At 33.5% G+C, this 23,105-nt stretch overlaps 1 protein-coding gene and 1 pseudogene across 1 annotated transcript in view; both read right to left on the bottom strand.

Moving 5' to 3' along the window:
• FAR1 (fatty acyl-CoA reductase 1) overlaps positions 1-23,105 on the bottom strand; it is a 53,931-nt gene that overhangs the window by 6,490 nt on the left and 24,336 nt on the right. The window contains exons 4-12 of the mRNA XM_023519921.1: positions 19,048-19,065; positions 17,459-17,674; positions 14,838-15,015; positions 13,751-13,795; positions 13,514-13,632; positions 12,323-12,390; positions 10,745-10,916; positions 3,392-3,556; positions 2,472-2,478 (exon numbers count right to left, since the gene is read on the bottom strand). Coding sequence (XP_023375689.1) covers positions 2,472-2,478; positions 3,392-3,556; positions 10,745-10,916; positions 12,323-12,390; positions 13,514-13,632; positions 13,751-13,795; positions 14,838-15,015; positions 17,459-17,674; positions 19,048-19,065 — 988 coding nt within the window. The remainder of the gene's footprint in view (positions 1-2,471; positions 2,479-3,391; positions 3,557-10,744; positions 10,917-12,322; positions 12,391-13,513; positions 13,633-13,750; positions 13,796-14,837; positions 15,016-17,458; positions 17,675-19,047; positions 19,066-23,105) is intronic.
• LOC111728969 lies at positions 12,603-12,721 on the bottom strand (annotated as a pseudogene).

The raw sequence follows: 23,105 nt of genomic DNA, 5'->3' as shown, positions 1-23,105 counted from the left end.
TAAGTATTAGTCCTTGCATTGTCCAAGAAAAGGTGGAACTATCAATATTATATTAGACCTTGATAAATTAAGGAAGGATGCTGTCATCTCCAAAGTAACCTACTAAAACACCTGAAAAATATATTTCTATGTAATTAATACAGATGGTAAAATATGAAATTGTAAAGATAACCTCAAAGAAAGTAAAAAAGAAAAAGAACTTAAAGCAGGTGAGGCAAATAAAAAGCACTAAGAGTAAGATTTAAGTCCAAAATTATCAGGAATTACATTATAGATTAAATCCTCCAATTAAAAGTAAAAAATGGCCAGACTGGGAAAAAAAAAAAATCCATATGTTATTTACAAGAGAAATATCTGAAAGTTAAGAATACAGAAAAGCTGAAAATAAAAGAATGGAGAAAGATAAATCTTTCCACCAGCAATGTATGAAAACGCCTATATGCCCAAGGCCTCACCAGACCACGTTGACAGTTTGCATTTTTGCAACTCTGATTAGTAAATATCTCGGTCTAGTTTCAATTTGTATTTATATATTTTTATGAGTGAAGCTGAGTTTTCAAATGGTTAAGAGTTATTTAAGAATTGTTTTTCTGCAAACTTCATCTCTCTAGTATTACTACTGACATTTTTGGCTATTGCTACATAAGCTTTTTATGTAATGCAAAATGCATGCTAACATCACACTGAGATACCACTACACACCAACCAACGTGGCTAAAATTAAAACTTAAAAATGCCAAATGTTAGGGAGGATCTGGATTAAAAGGAACTCTCGTATTCTGCCACTTGGAATGTAAACTGTTACAACCACTTTGGAAAACTGTTGGGCATTATCTACTAAATGAACATACAAATACTCTTTTTGACTCAGCTATTTTATTTCTAGATATATATCCTAAGCAAATGTGTGCACATGGTTCACAGAATTATTCCCAATAATAACTCAAATGTCTATCAACGAAAGACTAAAAATACTATATGGTATCATTCGTGTAAAGTCAAAAATAGGTAAAACTAGCAGTTAGTGTTAGAATTCAAGATAGAGTTAGGAGGAGGTAGTAATTGGGAGGAGTTATGAGGAAATCTTCTGAAGATAATTTCTATTTCTTCACCTGGGTGCTCATTTTCTAATGATCCATTGAACAATAGGTGTTGTGCTTTGGGATGTGGAGTGGGAGGGTAAAGGTGGAGTGGGGGAAAGTATGGAATCAACAGAAGCCATAAATCTTTCAACCTGAGATTATCTGCAGGACCCTAGTAACAGACTGTCTGCTTTGAAGGCTACAGGCAGAGAGGAAGACTGGCTATAAAGTCTATGGCCCCATAAGTTAAGGAGTCTTATAGAATACCCCAAAAAGTTTTATCCTCAGAGCAAGGGTAAAAAAGAAGTAAACCCACCACACACATCAGTGGGCAGAGAAACAGCACACCTGAAAACTTTTGTCATGCAGAACCAGTAGAATGGACTAAAGCTGCAATATGGTAGCCGTAAGCTACATGCGCCTTGTGAACACTTGAAATGTGGCTAGCCGGAACTGACATGTGCTGTGGAGTGCAAAATGCACACTGGCTTCCCAAGGCTCAACGTGAAAAATACAAAGTGAAATATCCTCTAAATAATTTTTTAAATTTTAAGTAACTTTTAAATTTCTGTTCTAATTATATATTATTTTGAATATACTGAGTTAAATAAAACATTATTAAAAATTTTTTTTTAAGTGGGGAAAGGAAACTGGTACTAGGAAGAGGAGGAAAACAAATCTCCTTTAAGAAATTGTAATCATGATCCAGTCCTACAGTCTATTTAACTGAATTATGCTAATAACCTAATCAGAGATTTTAAAGTCTTGGCTTGTTAATGCCATCTAGCTAGTTAATACTAGCGATTGGAAGCAAAGGTAAATCCTTATTAGAAAACTGCAATTTCAATGCAGGCTTCAAAAAATTCCCACAGATATCCTCAAGAAATATAAATTTATAATTAAACACTAATAAAAAAATGAGGCGCCATAGTGAGACCCAGCTCAAACAAGATAGCAGATAGGATGCTGCACAGCCCGTAGAAGTGTGAATGCTCAGAAATAGAATTTAAAACAATTATGTTCAAGATGTTTCAAGAAAAAATTCTTAAGACTGTTTAAAAAATGTTTCTAAGGTTTGAAAAATAAACTGAACTTCTAAAAATGAAAATATAAGGACTGAAACCTAAAATTCAGTTGGGTAGTACCACAGAATTTTAATAAATTATCTACATTTCAGGCCAGAATGAGATACAAAATATAAAATATAAAATGAGAGAATGATCTAACATATACTAAAATTTCACAAGGAAATACAAATGATGAAGCAGCAACATTTGAAGTAATAATGGCTAAGTATTTTCCTGAGTTGCTAAAAGATATCAAACTTCAGATGCAGGAAGCCTAACCAAAACAGGATAAATTAAAAAAAAAAATTATACCCACACTCACAGTGAAACTGTAGAACACCAAACATAAAGAAAAACTCTCAAAAAGATCACCTGTAAAGCAGCAGTTTTACAAGTTAAACTGACTTAACAGCAACATAAACATATGACAACAAAGTTATCTTTAATGTGCTGAAATCATGTTACAGAAACAAGGTCGAAATATAAAGACATGTCAGACAATCAAAAATCTAGAGTTTACAACCAACAGACAACCTACTAAATCATATTCTAGTATTCTGGATATATTTCAAGAGGAAAGAAAATGATCCAAAAGAGAAGATGATAGCAAAGACATTGGTAAATATATAGTTAAATCTAAATAAAACTGAACAAAATAATTATTTCTACTTAAGAGATTTAAATAGAGAACTAAAGTAATGTATAACCATATAAGTTAGTGGGGTTGGTAATCACAGCTAAAACATTTAAGGTCCCCGATATCATTGAGGGAGAAGCTAGAGAAATTGCTTAATTTAGACTTTGTTAGGTATGCTCGTTAAAATATCTAAGGTAATCTCAAAAAGAACATACACACAGTTTAAGTTTCAAACTAACAGAGGGAGAAATGTGGAATGATAAAAAGAAAAAGAGTATGTGAAAAACAATTTCTGAGAGGTTTTTCTTAAAACTCAAACAAAACGAAGTATTTGGACAGTGTGCAGTGTGGGGGCGGGGGATGCATAAAGAAGTCAAAGCTCTCTTTGAACCTGACATTAAAAGAAAAAAGAGAAATAACATTTCGATCATACTTAAAAAAATATCTCTGCCACTCTTGAATACTTACATTATAAATTCTAAGGTAAAGCAATTTTACTTCATCACTAACAATTATGACTGAAGCTTTAATGACTTTCTTGCTGCCTAACAGTTGTGGGAAATATCCAATTATTTCTCAGGTTGCCAATGGCTGTCTAACTATACTACTTATTTTCTATTATAAAACAGAAAATACTTGCCTTTTTATCTTCAGGGTTTAGTTGATTCATTAACATATTGACATTGTCAGTATTCCAAACCCAAGAATTACTTGTGAAATATTCAAGAAACACCATAGCTTTGTGAAGACGAGTTATTGTTTTCATCATCCTGTGTTATAAGAAAATGACAGATTCATATTTTGCATAGATTAGGAAAAAATCTCACCACCACCCAGAGTACCAGTTTCTACACTGAGACATTAACAGTAAAATTATAATACATAATTCAATAAGTGTGCCAAACCAGCACATAGTAAGAGTATTTCTGTACTTTGAAAGAATATTTCATAAATCCAAAATGAAAAATAAATTTTTAAGCAGCAGCAAATGAAATTAACATTATCTAAACAGAGTTCTGCTGATATATAAAATTTTCAAAGGAAATACAATACTTTAAAGTCAAATTTTCTACATATAATACTAAGCAATAAATGGATTCAATAAGAATTTCCTTGTACTTTTTTTTCCTTAAACCACATTTTAGTTCAGTTGCAATTACTAAGATTTCTTATGAATTCATAATATATTGTTATATTATACAGAAATATTCATTTGCCATTTAGTCAACTCTATATTTTTAAATAACTTTCTCTTTTAACACTGACAGGTACCACTCTTGATTATCTGGATGTGCCATGAAATCAATGACTCATGCTGAAAACTTTCTAATATATTCAGTCATTTCCCCAAATCCTCAAATATCCATCTTTATAGAAATTAAGGGGCTTTGAAATTTTATTTCTTTTTAAAAGGGTAATTGGCCTTAATCTTTAAATCTGTCATTTTATATATCACGGCTCACTGTAAGTCATTGATATCATAATGTTAACCCAAGCAGTAACATCTATACAGTAACAATTATCTATGATAAGTAGGGAAAAGGAAGAAAAAACTTTTTGAAACAAAACATATATCAAAAATTCCTAACCTCTGAAAAAGAGAAAATTATTTGTGGAGAAATATTTAAAAAGAACTCAATTTATATTCCCCACAATAATGATTAGCATTATATGTAGTTTAGAGTCCCAAAAGTTGGAGCTTTAGAAATGGGGGAAAATTAGAACATTAGAAATGTGTGGGGGTGGAGGAAATCAAAATAGTAACACAGTTAGCTAAGCAGTTTTGACGACACATTCAATACATTTAGAAAGAAACCCTGAATCCAGACTACTGAGATAAAATGAAGATGGACTATGTAAAGAAAAACTGTGGTTCATGCAAGAAAGCAATTACAAAATAAAATCTCCATTAAACACAAAAAGAATTATTGGACATCAAAGGCTATATTTGAACAAAAATAGTTCATATAGATAGAAAGCACTTGGTGAGAAAAAAGACACATGCCACTTTTAGAAAGAAGATTAAATAATTTTTTTTCTAAGAAAAACAAAATAACAAATTTGTAATTAAATCAATATCAACTATCACAGCCAATGTAGTATACCTGAACCACACACATACACCTATTTGGTTAACACAGTTTTCCAACATATATCTTATTAAGAAGTTTTTCTTCCTAACTCCTTTTTTGCTGACGATTCTCACCTAGTCTTATCTTCAGATTCATTCCAGTAACAGAATTACCCTAAAACCAATTATTGATTCAGCCATTCAAAAATAATTACAATAAAAATTACAGTGGGAAAAGGAAATTTGAAAGGCCATATATGTGTAAAGTTCGCAGAATATTTATTCAAACCTATGGGAGATAAAAAGAAACTTAAAACTTTGCACATTACTCTGGTTAAACATGACATAAGAACAAATGCCTGGGACAACACTGCCATATATGTTCTGTGTATTTATTCTTTATAATGGTAACCCATAAAAAAATAATCACAATTCTTTAGAGTAGGGCAAGATCTTAATGGTCATCTAGTTCAGGGTTAATCAACCTCAGCACTACAGACATTTTGGGCCAGATAATTCTTTGTGGTATGGGTCTGTCCTGTGCATTTTAAGATACTTGGCAGCATCTCTGGTCTCTACCAACTAGATGCCAGTAGCATCCCTCCTCCAGTTGTGATAACTAAAAACATCTCTAAATATTGTCAAATGTCCTCTGAGGGGGCAAAACTGTCCTCTGTAGAGAACCACACAGATTAAAAAAAAATAATCAGGTTCAGAGAAGTTAAGATAAAGAGAGTTAAGCTGAATAACCATAAAAAAGGACATGTAATAATTTTTTAATGTCATTTTTAACAGTGAGGATATATACATTTCAAGAGCAAGAGTGAATAATTTATACTGCTTCTATATGCAATATCATGCATCCTACCTCCTAATGACTATTAACTAGAAATCTGTATGATGCATATGAGTTGTGCTTTTTATAATTATATCGATATAAAGCAAGTCAGATTTTTATCTAGCTGACACTCAGAATAATGTAAATGAGCAAAATGGACACAATAAATGACATAATTGTCATTTATGCATTCTAAGTTTAATGCAGAAGTAAGTATTATACTAAGGCCCCAATGTAAGGTATAAAGCCTAGTTATTATCTTGCCCAGTAAATACCTGAATAAATTAAATAATATAAATGATGACTTTGTATTTAACATTTATAAAAAGTGCCTAAATAAAAAACCTTTACATCTCCCAAGAATCACTCCTTATTTTATACTTAGAAAGCCTCATACAAGACAAACCTCAGATAAGCAAATTCTCTACTTGACGTTTCTTATTTGGAGCAGATTTTAATTTCGAAAGGTAGCTGCAATATTATCTCCCATCCTACATGTTCACCTATAATATCACCTTGATTATCTTCCCATCATGGAGTGGCTCTGAGACTACATAAAGATGCCTAGCCACCCCAGCTGCTCTGTACCCTTCCTCTCCTTTCCACTACCTCCAGTGTGTTCCTGGCTCCAGTCTCTATTTTACTGCAACCACTTGAAAGACTGAGCCAGAATCACACAGCCAAATCCTTCTAGAATTTCCTGACCCACAAAAATCATAAGACGATTGCTGTTTTAAGATACTAAGTTTGAAAGGATTTGCCACATAGCACAAATATCATAGGAACAGATCTTAGTACTGGGAGTATGGGGCTGCTGTATATAATAAAAATCTAAAACATGTACTATTGGCTTTAGGATCAGGTCATAGATAGAATCTAAAAGGCCCTTGAGGAGACACTGGTGAAATCTGGAAGGACCAAGAAAAGAATTTTAGTGGAAGGCTTAAAGGGCTTTAATAAACCCATTGGGTGGGGCCTTAAAGGAAAGTGAGAAAAATACTGTTGGGAGTTGGAAAAACAAAACTGTCACCTGTGTTAACATGGAAAATAGAAGCTGTACCTAATAAACTTTATGATCTAGCCAAGAAGATTTGCCCAAAGAGGACAAAGATGATCTTTAAAAAATGAACTATTTGTCTGAGCGGAATTTAGGGAAAATGTAAAGTGCCAGCCAGAAATTCTTTAAAAAATGGCTTCTGAACATAGGTCAAATCCAGAATGCAGATGTAAAATTTTTTGCTAAGACCTCGGGAATATCTAAGGTATAAATGGATAAAGGGAAGAAATAAAATGGAGTCACTATAGTCAAGCTGCTAAATTACTAAAATTGAGTAGGTTGGGGCATGAGCAAACAATCCTATTCTTGTTCTAACTAGCCTGGGAACTGAAACTATTGAACTTCCCAGTCCTATGTCAATGCATAGATATACATCATTTCCTTGACTGTCAAAAGCTAGACTTACACCAGACCTCCAGATAATCCTGATTAGCCCTTTAAGGACTCACATATCCAGACCACCTCACATCCACCTAACATCCATTATCCAGACCATAAGACGTGCCTAGACCTCCTGGCACCCATCCTCCAGGCCAACTGGCATTCATCAACCAGACTGACAGACATGTGACTAATAACCATCCTGGACCAATCTTAGGGCTAAAAATGCAGGACTGATTCTTCTCAAGAATGTACTTTTTATTATAAGAACTTGACTATTCTTTCTTCTTTGGAAGAAATACTCTGGTACTGCCTAGTTGTGTTTCTGGTGTGCAAACCCTAAAATCTTTGAATTACCTTTATCATGTCTCCAGATTCTTTTTGAGTTAATTCAACGTACCTCATAGAACTTTTGAAACAAAAAGCTTGCTCCAGATCTTAAAGAAATGTCTCCTAGAAACCCTATTGTTTAAGAGACAGGATCTAAGAGTCCGGTCTAGGGATCTAGGATCTAAGGGTACTGTCCCCAAGTAATCTTATAAAGAACCCAAGACAGAGAAAAGCATGTCTCAAAGAGATGTGTGGGTATGGCTTTGGTCTAATGTAGTAGATTGTTTAAAACAGATACACAGGAAATCCACACAGTTTCAAGAGGAATCGTATCAGATACTTAAAGGGACAGAGACAGTACAAAATGAAAAGAGACCTTTGGATCAAGGCTAGCAAACCAGAGCCTAAGGGCCAAATCTGTTTTTGTAAATAAAGTTTTATTGGAACATAGTCTTGCTTATTCATTTACATATTGTCTATTGATACATAGTTAAGTAGTTGCATGGTAGAGGCTACAACAGCGTAGTTGAGTAGTTGTAACAGAAACCATACAGCCCTTTATAGTAGTTAATTCTTGCCCTGGGGACTCCAAACCTTTCGTGGGCAGGAAGTAGGTTAAGAACGCTGCTCAGTTGTGAGCTCAGGCCATTTTTTTTTAATGAAAAAAGATGGATGACTCAGAAGGCAGCCACCAGGAGCCCCAGAGAACTCCTAGAGAGTAGGACTGAGCCCTAAATAAGAAACAATCGACACATACCCAGCTGGAATTTAGAACTGTTATGGACTAGTGATTGCTGTGTGCCTCCCATTTTCTCTTTTTGAACAAGATTGTCTAAAGTCATGTTCCTATGCTTGCCTCACTATCATATACTGGCTGCATGGACCAGCAGGTAACTTACTGCTTTAATCACAGGTTTTCAGACCAATACCTGAGGAATTATAACTCCAAAACCATTCCTAAAGAGCCTCATCTATCGTTGCACCAAACACTGGCTTCAAGCTGATGGGGGAAGAAACAGTGTACTTTCTATGTGGGAGGAATATGAATTGTTGTGGCTAGAATGCTGACTGTAGGAGATTACACTTCTCAAAAATGGCTGCAACAGTACCTTTCATCTCACTTATCCATATGTCACATGATCTTGACCATTCTCTATGTCTCCTTTCCTTGAATCTCAGCAGACTTGTGGCCTACTTGTGACTAAAAGAATGAGGTGGCAGTAGTGCTCTATGACTTTCCTAGGTGGGTCACAAAATGCATGCAAGCTTTCACCCAGCCTGCTGAAATATTTCTCCTTGAAGACTGCAGTTGTCATGTAAGCAGTCCAATTCCCCTAAGGCTACCAATGGTCCTTGTAAAGAGACTATATGAAGAGATCCTGACACTATATATAAAGAGACAGCAATATTACCTGTTCCACTGAACGCCTCCCTTTCACCTCCATCAGACCATAAGAACATGAGAGATCCCCAAGCCAAAACTGCCTAGCTGATTCATTTCCAAATTCCTGATCCTGACACAAATAAACTGAAATAATAAAATGACTGCTGTTTTAAGCCACTGCATTTGAGATGACTTGTTATGTAGCAATATCTAGTATAAATTATTTAATAAACTTTAGTTCTTCACTTATTTTTTAAGTTTACTAAGCCCCCTTTTCTCTGTAAGGCATTGTGATATGCTTAACCCGTTTGACTTTTCTGACCTAGTTTTGACTTTTCTGTTGTAACTTGCAACAACTTTATTAATATCAAGAAAGCATATTACCATTATTCAGAAATTTACTTCTGCTTTTCAGCCACAAAAGAATGCTGCCAATGACAAATATTGCACGTTTCAGATCATTCTAGAAAATCTGAAAATAACTGATATATTTTAGATCTTTTTTCCATTAAGTATTTATTTCTTTACCTATTCTAAAGTTGTTTAATTCAACACCTTTCATGTATTTCAATATTTATGTAGATTTAGAAACAAAACAGACAACTGAATCCACAGAAAATCCTTACAATTCAGATCCTGATATACTACAGCTGGCAGATACCTCACTTTTATTTTGTGAGCAGTTAATGGAAGTTCTAGAATCAACATCTTCTTTATACATAAATACTCAAGTTCTGAACTCTCCAATCAAAGGCTCCACTGTAATGTCAATATAGTTAAAAAAAAAATTTATAGTACATTTCACTATAATTGTGGTAAAGACAGGAGGACTTCAGATTTGTGGGGTTTCAATAAAAAAGAAAGAAGAGAGAAAAGCTATAAAACTATAAGTAGAAAGTTTTCTATTAGTTAACTTTTTAAAAATATATTTTCAACCTAGAATATTAGTCAAAAACTATAATTACCACATTATAAGCTGAATGGACAGCTGAGATAATTCAAGCAAATAATTTTCTAGAAGCATCCTATGTTTTTTCATATAAAACTGCACAATTTACTTAAAGCAAAATATTTCACTTTTAATCCCTTATGAACTATCCTTCTGTTTTTAAGGGGAAGAGGGCTCAATTTCAGCTTATAATAACAATGACAACCTTGATGTTGGACATTTCCTATATTATGGGATTTTGGAAAATCAATGGCCCAATAAGATGAGAATTACAGTTAGTCTCCCCAAACATCCCCAATTTCTAAGAAACGTCTTAGCATCCTGATTGTGATTGTGGTCAGTTTAGTTTATTGTGGTTAATCAATTTAGTAATTCTAAAGGTAAAGCTCATGCTAGCGGCTTTTTGTCTCTCTAGCAAGCTTCCACCACCTTACCAATACATAGTGTATTTACTGCTATTCTTCTTACCACGGTTTCTGACCTGTCAACCTGAGTGCAAGATCGAGCAATAATGCAGGTACTGTATGTCTGACACCCTTCGAATAATGAAGCAATAAGTTGTTGGTATAAAACTTAATACTGGGGCGCCTTATTACTTGATTTAAAGGATTCATCTTGAAGCAATGAATTAGATAATATCCTGCAGGAAAAATAAGCGTCAAAGCATTTTGCATGTTATTTGTTATTCAGCAAAAATACCTAAAGTTAGACCTAGAAGTCAGCACATGACAATAACTTATCATCCGAACTTTAGAATAAATTAGACTGAATTACAACACTACCTTTGCTTTTCTGATAAAGTCTTAAATTCAAGAGGCTTCTCATTCACAAAAGGCCATTAAGTCTTATCATAAGCATAAACAAATACAGAGTTAATATGCATTTTAGTGTAAGCACGTGTTGTTTAACAGTCAGAGGAACAGATAAGACAGAGCTAGTTACCATTACCTTGGGCTTCTTCCAGTCATCCTGAGGTAGATATCATACAGGAATGCTGGCGCCTTATGGCTTACAGCAATCCAGTACTGATATAAAAGGTGATTGGAGGTTAGATTTACATTGGGCCGTCTGAAGGCCTGTTCGAGAGGATTCCTCTTGAAAGTGGAAATTACATGGTATTCTGAGGAAGAAAAGTTGTGTAACAGCTTTGATAATAACCATGTAATGAAGGTTTGAAAAAGAAAATGTTTTACAAAGCAAAATATTTTACCAAAGATGTCAGAGTTCGCTCATTTAGAAAACAAACTTTTCTACTCTCTATAGTAGCTAAGAGCATACGAGTATTAGACTGCTGAACAAGTGGTTTTAGAACGATCACTATTTATGAATTTTATGTAGATGAATAAATTTTTGCTAAAATTCATTCTTAAAAATCTTTTAATGTTCTACTTAGGTCAGTTTACAATGTTACTTTCTGTATTTCACCTCTCGCGATAGCTTCTTTCTTTCTGTTCCTCTTTCCAGATTCTTATTACTGTACTTACTTTAAAAAAAAAGAAAAATCATCATCCTTTGCTTCTGAATAATTAAGTTGCCCGTATTAACATACATCAATAGCTTAAAACAACCCCAAATTAAATTCTGCTACAATTTATTTAGGTTATGCAATGTCAACACAATCAAATCTACTATCGTCTATGTTAATACTTTAATGGAAATGTATAATGAGATATTCACTAAAAAATAATGGTCAACTTGACTTTTAGCAAACTTTACAACACAAGAAAAAATTACAAAAGACCTCACATTTAGAGTGCTTTAAAAATAATTTAAAAAATACTATTTAAAAAATTATAAAATTAAAATCACCCTAGAATTTTTTTTCATTATATGCTCTAACGGTCCATCCTTACATTGAAATAAAAATGCCATAGAAAAACTCTAGGACAAACAACATAAATGATTCACTTTAAAATCAAAACTGTTCTACAACAGTAATAAAAATTGTTCTGTTAGAAATAAAATAAGACCTATTACTAAACCAATGTCATATTTTACTTTAAATCTGAAAACATAAACCAACAACTTATTTTAGAACAAGTAACAAAGCATATACCTGTTACGAATTTATAAATTTAAATAGATTAATAAATGTAATGGAAAATATTCTAACAAAATGTATCCTACTTGCTAACTCCTCCATTTACTACTTTTCAGACCACGAGCTATCTCCTGTGATACACCAACTCCTGTAGTTGGACGTGCTATTGAGTATGGACAGGCAACATCAGCATTGAGCGTGCCATGAGAGAAAAACAAAAGCACTGTTTCCATGCCACAGGTATCTATCAGGGCTGCTGCAAATGGCAGCAGAAAAACAGTAAGGATCAGACGACAGTGCAAAGGGGAGGGGATATATGGCAGAATATCTTTTAATTCGTAAAACAATGTTAAGGACCATGAGGCAATTGGTAATTCAGTGGCCTTCATGTCTGTCTCATGGATTATTCTGACATAAAAACTCAGAGAGCATTTTAAGTTCTTTAAGATTTATTCTAACATTCAAAAACACAGGTAAAATCATACCAACTTCACCCCAATGGAAAGGATTAGTGCTGCCTGTTGTGCAATTATACACCATGATGTTCTTTGGTCTGCAAAAACAAAGATCAAAGCAATGAAACATATAAAGAGGCCAAACTTGTCCAATCTAAATCTTATATGAGATTCAAGTAGGAAAAAATGAAGATGGGTACCTTCTTATCCACATTACTTTTTTTAATTTTTTTATGCGAGGGAACACTTGGTTGACCTCACAGATTGCAAGGACCTTGTCAGCTTACAATCCCTTATTTTTTATTTTGTGCACCTACAGCACCTGGTCTTCCTAGGTGGTCTCCCATCCAAGTACTAACCAGGCCCGACCCTGCTTAGCTTCCGAGACCAGACGGGATTGGGCTTGTTTAGGGTGGCATGGCCATAGACTCCACATTATTTTTAAAATTATCCTTAAAAGATTAATTTTGCATCTGCATGACTATTTACAACTACCTTTCTCCCTCCCCTATAAAAATATTAATAAAAAAATACAGATGTTTTTCTTTTTATATTTTTCTTCCTTACATTAACAGGAACATCTTTAAATGTGAGAAAACAAATAATCTCAGTTCTTCCTATCTCCTTCCCATTTCAGAGGCTTTAGTGAAAATATTTTAGACTGAACTCCCTTTTACCAGAAACCACATATTCATATAATCATATCCCTCTCGCTTTTTTAGGAGATTAAAAATGCTGACTTCAAAAATAAGGGCAGCTTATTACTTAGAAAACAAAGTTACTGAGGAGTTAAACTTTAGGTGTTACCTATGAATGTTATTATTGCCTTTTAAAAGGAGGCCCATGTGTTGATTAAAGCTGCTCTAGTGTGACATGTTTGATACATGTAAGCCATTCTCTGTGAATTTTCAGCTCTTTATGCCGAGTTCATACCAAGTTTTAGTTTGGATTAAAAAAACATCGGGGGCAGTGAAGAGTTCATTTTTAATCCCTAATGAACTTGTCCATCCTATGGGTAGCACATGAGAATTGATGTTAACTCTTAATTACTACTGATGGAATCACTTGCTGTGATAGGTCAACTCTCTGCAGTTAGAAGTGATAATGCCTATATACATAGGTATGGGAATATCGAGACTGAGGGATTAACATTAGTCAGTTGTTCTGTTTTCCCTTCTCAGTTACTATATACGTAACAAGCAACAACATCACATTATATACCTATTAATTCCGGAATACCAGGCTGCCGCAAGACTCATGTTGACAACTACATCTACAGGAACGAGATCTGCAAGGGCACTGTTGGAGGCACGCATTGTTCGAAGAATTCCTTTCCCTGCCTTTGTTAAAATTAAAAACAACATCTTAAGACATATAAGCCAGAGTGCATACATACAAAGATATATAGAAAATAGAAAAAATATATAAAATATTAAATAAATCAAAAGGTTTACTTACCGCAATAAAGAGACCACTTGGTCCATTAAAGTTATCAATCCATCCCTAATACCAAAAAGAAAAAAAAAGGTAGAGTTATAAAATTATGAAACTAGAGATTTATTATCTAAAATCTACAACTCCACATACATACTTGGTAGTTTTCTTCTAAAAACTAAAAATTAGACTAGACTCAGGCCAGAATATTTCTCTCCAGCCTACACATAAGCAGTCATCCTCTGAGATTGCAAATGGCTAAGTAAAATCATTTTCAGGGGGTTACCTATTCCTCTATTAACTCTCTGCAAGGAGAATTTTATAAAAAGGATTTTATACTTGTCAAATATTTTTACTAAATTAAGCCTGATCAACTTTGATTTTATGCTGTTTACTGATGCAGTATCCTCAGGTGAGGGGGAAGTGGTAAATTATCCTCAAAATTACTGAATAAAATAGAGAAAAACAGAATAGTTGTCAAAGCAACAAGAGATGCTACCATCATAGAGACCTGGGTTTTTCTTAAATCAATTCACCTGTTAGTTTTTATCTTTGTTTTCTCTTGTTCCAGGGATTCACAAATACCATAATGGCCTGCTTTTCTATAGCGAATTATCATAGAAATCTCTCTCCCTCTCAACTTGTTATATATAAAAGGAAGAGTCTATCTCTTGGAAGGCCTGACTCTTTTTGGTACTAAAAAAACAAATGAAATAAAGTAAGATCCTGAATATTCTCATCTCTAATCCCTTCATGTCTGCAAGAGAAGCTAATCAGCAATAATTTTAATAGCCAACAACATTGATGTGTCCAAAATCCAAACTCGTCGATCACAAAGAAAACACAGGTGGTATGGTCTCCTTTAACTCAAGACATCGTAGTCTTTGGCTTAATTTTCAATAAAGATTTTTAAATGTGATCTGTATTTCTATATACACAGCATCACATTAGAAATAAAAGTGCCAATAAATGTTTCTATGAACACAAATAGCTTTGCTACAGTAGCCATGTTCAGTGAATAAGATCTGCTTTAAACTGCCAACTCTTTTTATACAAAGTTAGGACTTAAAATTTTCAATTCAATTATTCACAGACATTTCTAACAACTTACTGGAAAAGGTTCTTTCCAACTGGCACCAACGATTGATGGCCTTACAATTGCCACATTTAGCTTTGCTCCTTCTTGTTGTACAACATACTCTGCCAATGCTTTTGTGTATATGTACGTATTAGGTCTGTCTCCTATCAATTTGGGGGTGATATCATTTACTAGGCCATCATCCATCCACCTGGCAAACAAAGAAATTATATGCAAAAATATTTCAGATGTTTTACTAGAAAATGAAAACCACTTACTTTGTATATTCAAACCTATCTGTTCCTGACTGATCTGACAGCTTTTACTAAAAATATGGAAGTTAGTCTTACTTTCATTATACATTAACTACAAGTTCACATCTCATATACACCATTTCTATAACCAAAAAGGTCTGAAAACCTAGAGCCCTTCCATAAATAATATAGTAGGTAGCAAAAGCTGATCTGAACTGATTTATGATCCTTTTTTAATACCACTTAGCGTGAATATTCAAATACTTCATATGTATTTGATCAGGAGTGCTACCTCATCTCTAGTTGAAGTTATTTCATATTATACAGTATACAGATTATAGCCCTTTCTAAAGTCCAAATAAATTCCAAGATATATCTGGCCCCAAGGGTCTGTACATATCTGTACATAACCACCTAACTATGTAACATGTTAATTATATACATTTACAATGAATGTACATTTATAATTACTATAAAAGGTCTAGTAATTTCAATATTTAAGGTGAAGCACTGAAACTGTATGCTCTCACTAGCAAGACTAAATTGAGCCACACTAAAAAAGGAATATTCACGCTAAGTGGTATTAAAAAACTAGGGTAAACAATAAAAATAAATTGAGCCACGCTATAAAGTCAATTAGCAACCTAAGTCATAAATTTCCTCCAATTTTCTGTGCCTCTGAAGGTCTACTCTGATAATTTGTAAAAGGAAGGTGATATGGTCTTTTTCCTAGTCTACATATCTGATTCCAATGTTATGTACTTATTTTCAGATACTTTTCCCTTACTCTCTATGATCCTATGTATAGTCTAGTACTTTTATACCAAGTATACTATTACATTCTAATAATAGCCATACTAACTAATAAAGAAGCATAAATGGAGATTATCAAGATAAATTTTCTTCTGTATGTGGAAGTACTTTTTATGTGTAAAAAGAAAAGAATACTAATGAAATTGAAGGGCAGTTGCTACTCAGGAAAAACGCCATAGTGGAGACAAGTTTTGAAAAATGGAAGAGAGTTGCTACAAAAATGGAAGAAAGAAAAGCAACGAACTGGCTAAACCAAGGAGAGACTTTAGCCAGTAAGCCTTATCACTGGAGTGAGTTTACAGATCCAATGTGAGTTATCCTTGAATTAACTAGATTTCTTTGCAAGCAAGAAAAGGAGATATGAAATTAGGTTACATGCTCGCTCTTGCCCACCTAAATGTTTGGAAATACCAACTCCTATCAAAAGAAGAAGTAAAAAGCTTCTTTAACTTCTGCATTTAACTTTTCCCAGAGATATTAAAAACTTCTGCCTACTGACTTGTGAGGTAGATATTTGGGACCATCTAAGAGATGGAGTCAGGAAAGAGAAACCAGGTAATTATTCCAACAATGTCTCAGTTAAGTTCTCAAACTTATTAATTTTATTATAATCTGTCTGCTTCCTCATAGTGATTAGCAGGAAGGCTTTAAAGTAAAGAACTTATGTGCTTATTTTTGAAGAAAACTTGGAGAAGGAGCTAAGAACACTCTGTAGCACTCCTGGGAAGAAAAGAATTGGACTAAGAAAGCAGGAGATGGTAACTAAGGAGCTGAAAGTGGATAGGATCTCTGGGAAGAAAGAAGACCTGAGGGGAAACATGTAAGAATAAAGAAGTAAAAAGCCCACAGGGATATTATATGAGGATTAACAAATATGTGAAGATATGATGATAATGAAAGATTTCTCTAATTATAGTCTATAAAAGAAAAAATTTTTTTGTTTTTGCTGTGATCCTATGTTGTTTGTTTCACTTAACGAAAGGCTAAAGCAAATGAAATCTTGGCCATGGTATAAGCATATTTCATTTACTCTCTATCCATCAAATACTCACAAATATTTATCATGCAATAATTGCTGACAGGATCCCAGTCCTCAGAAAGATGGTAACAATAATCTCAGGAATGCCAATTAAAGGACCAGACTCCTTTGATTCTCTAATAATTAAAGGTCCCTCTATATATTTACTCCATTGGGCAAAATAAAAAGAATAAAAAGGATAATCTTTTAATAAATTAGGACCTTGCTAACGAATAGGCAGTCATTATTCTCTATGGGTATCAGGTATTTAGGCCCTAAAATCATGGATGTGTTGTTCAGAGGCCTTCTTTCAACCATCACATCTGGTCAAAAGTGAAAGCTCCACTGACTTCACTAACTGTCATTTAGATATAAAACTGTACAATAAAAAAACATAGAAGATACATAATGATTTGTTGAATAAAGAAGAGGTAAATGTATACATATGTGTGGGTAGAAAGAGGTGAAGAGAGAAATCAAAATACACTAAGAGATACATATAAATAGATAAACTTGGATCCAAAGTTTTGGGATCAAAGCAAATAGATATATATTTCAAACAAACATACTCTAAAGAATCTATCAGTTTCTTGGGATCTACAGGGGGTGGATAGACTACTTCATCAATATGCTTTCGATTGCAGTAGGCGTATGCTGTTGACACATGTGTGAACACTTCCAGGTTCTTCATTTGTTGTGCAAGGAGAATAAGCTGTCGTGTGGCAATCACGTTTAACTGAACAGCATCTCTGTAAAAGAAAAAATGACAATAAAAAATGGGGAAGCTATGTCATTTGTTTCAATCTGCAAATCTTATTTCCATTTGAGAGTGAGGCAGAAACTGTGTCTTTACAACTGATCCCTTAGCTCTGATTTTGTGTCTTTTACTTCAATATGATCCATTCTACCAGATGTGTTTAAAAATATGTATTTCCTAATTATAAAATAAATTTCATATTAGCATTTTAAAAATAAAAGTATGATTTAAAAATTTAAGTTACTCGGAATAAACATAAATAATTTCTGTCTTTGGCTTTTCGATACACATTTTGGAATTACGTTATATTTCTTTTGCATCTGATTTTTAAAAGTATACCAGATCATGATATGAATGTACCAAAAGAAGAAGATATTAGGGTAGTTAAGTAATTTTTAAATGCTAATGCAGAGGTACCAATAAGGGTAAAACAATCTAAGAAAACTCAGAAACATTAAATTATATTAACATATAACCAAGTTAGAATATGTTTATTTCTTTCTTTGTAGCAACTAATCCAAACATCTTTTTAAGACTACTTAAAAAATTCAAAGGGGTATTATAATAAAACTGGTACATATAAGAGATACATACAAGACCCAAAAATAATCTATATATTCCCTTCTTGAAATTTATTCAAAATAATTAAGTCCACAAATACAAAAGTAAACATGCAGAAAAATAATCAATGAAGCATCATCTAACAGCAGTAGCCTAAGGGCCCAAATATTCACTATGAATAAAATGATTTAATAAAGTAGGCTTTTTATCACAATGAAAGAATATAGCCATTAAAACAATTATGACAACTAGAAAACATAAAACCTATACAAATATTTAACAAATACAAACATTATAAACTGAAGCAGGATTAAGAACAAGACTCTGGAATAAGATCTGGGTTCAAATCCTAGCCTGGCTTACCTATCAGTTAAGATTAGCTGACCTTGTAAAGTCATTCAAGCACTCAGGCTTTGGTTTCCTCACCTGTAAATGGGAACAATAATGGAATCTACCTAATAGGATCTGTATAAAATGAAAGGAAATAAATAGCTTGCAAGTTTTTAGCATTATTCCTAATATAGTCTCAAATCAGGCATTCAATAAATATTACTTAAGGTAATGAAACAGTGGATAGTTTTTGCTTTCTATTAAACTTTTGTTTACAGCTTGATATTTGACGGGAAAAAAAAGTTGAAATACTCAATACCAGTAATACTGTGATAAAACTGGCATGGTAATATACTGTTGGTGACACTATAACTGTCAAGACTGGTTCAAAAGAGACTAGAACAAAGCACCAGGAATTATAGAAATGATGTAGTTATTAACCTAGTTAACACACTAACATTAACTCAAAGGAAAGAATTATTCTAGAACTAATTTTTCAAGCAAAGAAATTAAAAGTCTCTAAATCTGCTATACTAAGCAAACATTACATAAAATTATGCTATGTCAATATGATGGAATATTACATCATATAAATTGTAACTGAAAAAAAATCAGAAATATGGAAACTGTTTCTATAATATTAGAAATACTATGTTTACATTTTATGTAAAAGTGTATGTTCAAAGATAGACCAAAAGGAAACGATTTTTAAAAATAAAAATAGCTTTGCATACTTCACAAAATTTTTACACTTTCAGTACTTAAGAAAAAAATCCGGCCATTCTTTTAAGGGACCAGGATATGTCACAGATAGAATTTGGTCCACTGTAAAGCAGTGCTTTGATGTCTATCACATTTGCAAAACAATGGGGATGGGGAGGGTACTGTTTTGGAAGAGGTATACAGAGAATATTCTGTTACAGGTTCTTGAGGACGGGACAACAAGTTCTGGGTCAGTCACCAGGAACAAGAAATAATTCATGAGAAGAAAAGTTCCTTGCCTTATTTTTTCTTTTAGTAGTATCCAAGAGCCTATGAAAATATACTAGAAGAAAAATTGTTAAAAAGAAATAATTAGGTCAGGGGTCTTACAAGCATAACTGTATCTTTTTTTCTTCCTTAGCTCAACTGGGCAGGGAATCTGTTCAAATGGAAATCCAGCAAAAAAAGACACTTCACAGAGAAGATACCATCCACTAGACTGTAAGGCAATGTGCTATTTTCTTTTGCATTTTGCAAAACAATTGGGGTAGGGAGAGTAATGTTTTGGGAGCAGTAGACAAAGGATATTCTGTTACAGGTTCCTGAGGATAGTGACAGTTTCTGGGTCACGGAAAATAAGGAATAACTTGAGAGAGGAAACATTCTTGTGCCTTTCTATCCCGCAACCCAGCCTTCCCCACCCACTGTACCCGAGAGCCCAAACCTGAAGGCATTTTAGGCCAAGATAAGTAACTCTTAGTATTTCTGCCAGGCTAGTAACCTGTTTTACCATCCAATTGCTACACCACCAAAATCAGACTAAGACTCTGACACGTTAGATCAGAAAGCATTTAGTACTAAACAAAAATAATGTTCTCATTATGTTTTCATTATCTGTAGTCATAAATGCATTTTAAATAACACTGGCTTTGGTGGGGGTGGGGCAAAGTGAACAAATCTTTGTAATTATGGTCCATCAATAATGTAGAAATAGAAACAACTTAAAGAAAAAAAAGGAAAGGAGGGAGGAAAGAGGATAGAAGACAACTGGAACTACCAGTAAATTTTCTTGTTCACCTGTCTTCTACAGACAATCTATTCTGGGTTGTTCAAAATCTGTTGATAATACTTCTAAGACTTTAAACCAGAGATCTCACACCTGACATGACAGACACTTGGAAGCTTATTAAAATTGCAGATTGCTGGACCTCATCCTCAGACATTTTTTAATGTCTGAAGTGAGGCCTGTGAAACTACATTTTACATAAGTTCCCCACGTCATTCCCTCCTCTGAGAAAATACTACCTAGGTGAGCTCTCATCACTATTGCTAGTTGTTTTTAAAAGTTAAAGATATAGACACAGATGTCTAAGGACCAATTAATCAATCTTAGGGTCAGGGATCCACACATCTGTAATTTATATTACACCCAAGGCTTTTGCTAAAAATGTGGATTCCTCAGTATTATTCCAAAAATCAAGGGTCTGAATTTAACCAAGTACAGTCCAAAATCCTGCCTTTTAACACATCGCCCAGGAATTCTTAAGATTTACAATACATTCTAAAGTTTGTGAATGAATGCACTTAGACTCAACAGTGTCTCGATCTTTTCTAACCATCAATCTTTACTTCCACTCCTTTCTCAATACCTCTTCTCATATTAATACTGTCTGGGCCTATCACCTAAAACTGCTTCATCTCTGAAATCTCATACTATGAATTTTGCCTAGACCGTACCATCTGTCCTTCCATTTCCCTTTAAACCTGTTTCTTTTCTGTCCTCATTGTGGTCTCTAGTTTCCTGACAATTCTTTACTCTCAACTCCATTTGCCCTGTCCTACCTGCACTTTCCTTATCACCTAAGGTATACCAAATCCTGCGGTCAACTATTTAAGTAACTCCCTTAATTATCCTCAATGTTACTCTCCCCTCATCTTTTGTCAGTATTTCTTTACAATTCCTAAAACTGATATTCATTTTCCTACCTCAAGATTTTATAAATCACCGTATCTGAAAATAAATGAGCTCTACCGCGTCTCAACTCTCACAGCCCTCAATGTATACTCTTCAGTAACTCATTTTCTATACTATATTACAGTTATTTAAGCACATTCTATCTCCTCGATTAGATTACACAGACTTCACAAATATGATCTGTAAGGAATTTATCTTGGTTTCTTGCAAAATATTTGGTAAAATGTTGCGAGTAAAATCTGATTTTTTTTTGGCTCTGGCAGTAAAGACTTTGTGCCACTTTTTATTTGTGAGTTAACTTAAAAAGTGGTTATAAAGAGTAATTTTTTATAACTGGTTATTATACGCCAACCTGCAATATTTTAGAATTTCTGATCCAAATCTAATGCTGCAGTATCACCACTTAGACATCAATATCCATTAAAACTGCTTCATAGGAAACAATAATTTCAGTAACTAGGCTTAGGTCAGCAAACATACATGCCTTGACAAGGAAAAGAACAAATGTTCTTGTTCACCTGTTTACCCCATCCTCTACGGTATCCTTACTAAAAGAAGAAAGAATAATGATGAAAAGATTTCCTTTTCATTAATGGTGGCCCTGCTTACCCCGAGGGGCACAGAGAGAGAAAAAGAAGATACTCTGAAAGTACTGTACTTCCATCTTCCTCATACAGGTTACTTTGATGAATTTCACCCTAATTAATGTCGCTTTTTCCGATGAGGATATACCAAAATCATCTAGTATCTACACACCTTTTTTTCTTGAAAAAGGTTTTATAATGCTGTGTGAACTCTTTCTTTTGGTTATGAAAAGAATAAGAAAAACTAGAACTATGGGGGAAAATATCTCTTAGATTGACTATTTTATACTAAAAACCCTACTTGTAATTAAACTATCCAAAGATTACTGACAAATATAGAAAGACATGTCTGCCTCCGCTTCTTCAGGTATAAAATGGATTTGCCCAATACTATTATATAGTGGGATATAATAATATTATATTATACCATGGAATAAAATGATAGATGAGAAAATATCCTGTAAACCATAAAATAGAAATGTAAGGGGCTGTTGCAGTGCCTTTACCTAGAATATAGGCAAAACACACTATAATGCTTTGGCACTAAACTATACCATCATATAATGTCGATTAAGGTTTATACTTCTATATTAATCAAATGACAATATGAGGGGTAATCTCAAAACCCTTTATAATCAGAAATAATTAAAAAACATTTTAAGAAGTCCTTCAAGTAACTGTGAAACCTAAAGAAGTCTACACCATTTTCACTGGCATAAGACCGTACAATTAGATTAACATTATAAAACTGTATTTTTGGACATACATCAAAAAGAATGCTCTGAATTAAACACCACTATTTAAAATGCATATTTGTTAATTTTTTTTTTTAAACAGTGAACATTTAGAATGTTTTTTTCTGGAAACAGGCAATCTTGAAAGAAGTCCTAATTATTTTTTAAATTAAAATTATGTCTAATGTACCCTGCCCCTAACACTGCTACCAAGGTTTAAAACAAAAACAAGGTATGACTTAAATTTATAAGCTGTTTTATCTTACTCTGGAAACTTAAGCGTAATTTTTGAAAAATTTTAGATGTTTATATACGGAATATAAAAATAAAGCTGCTGGGATATAGGCTTTTGAAAGAATGGAGGAAAAAGGAAATAAACACTAGTAGGGGTTAAGACTAACACTCAAAGCCAAGGTAAACTTCTCTTTCTTCTAATCCGTACCTCCAATTTCTTGCCTTTTCCCTATGCCATGTTTATATTTACATTCATGGTAACTTCTTCTAACAAATATGTATTAGCTATCCAATGTTTTAAAACTGATAACAATAGAAAGGAAATTCTGTAGGATGCTG

The sequence above is a fragment of the Pteropus vampyrus genome, unplaced genomic scaffold (assembly GCF_000151845.1).
Source record: "Pteropus vampyrus isolate Shadow unplaced genomic scaffold, Pvam_2.0 Scaffold240, whole genome shotgun sequence".
NCBI lineage: Eukaryota > Metazoa > Chordata > Mammalia > Chiroptera > Pteropodidae > Pteropus > Pteropus vampyrus.
Note: the sequence above shows the minus strand (reverse complement) of the source record. Positions and strands in the feature narration are given on the sequence as shown.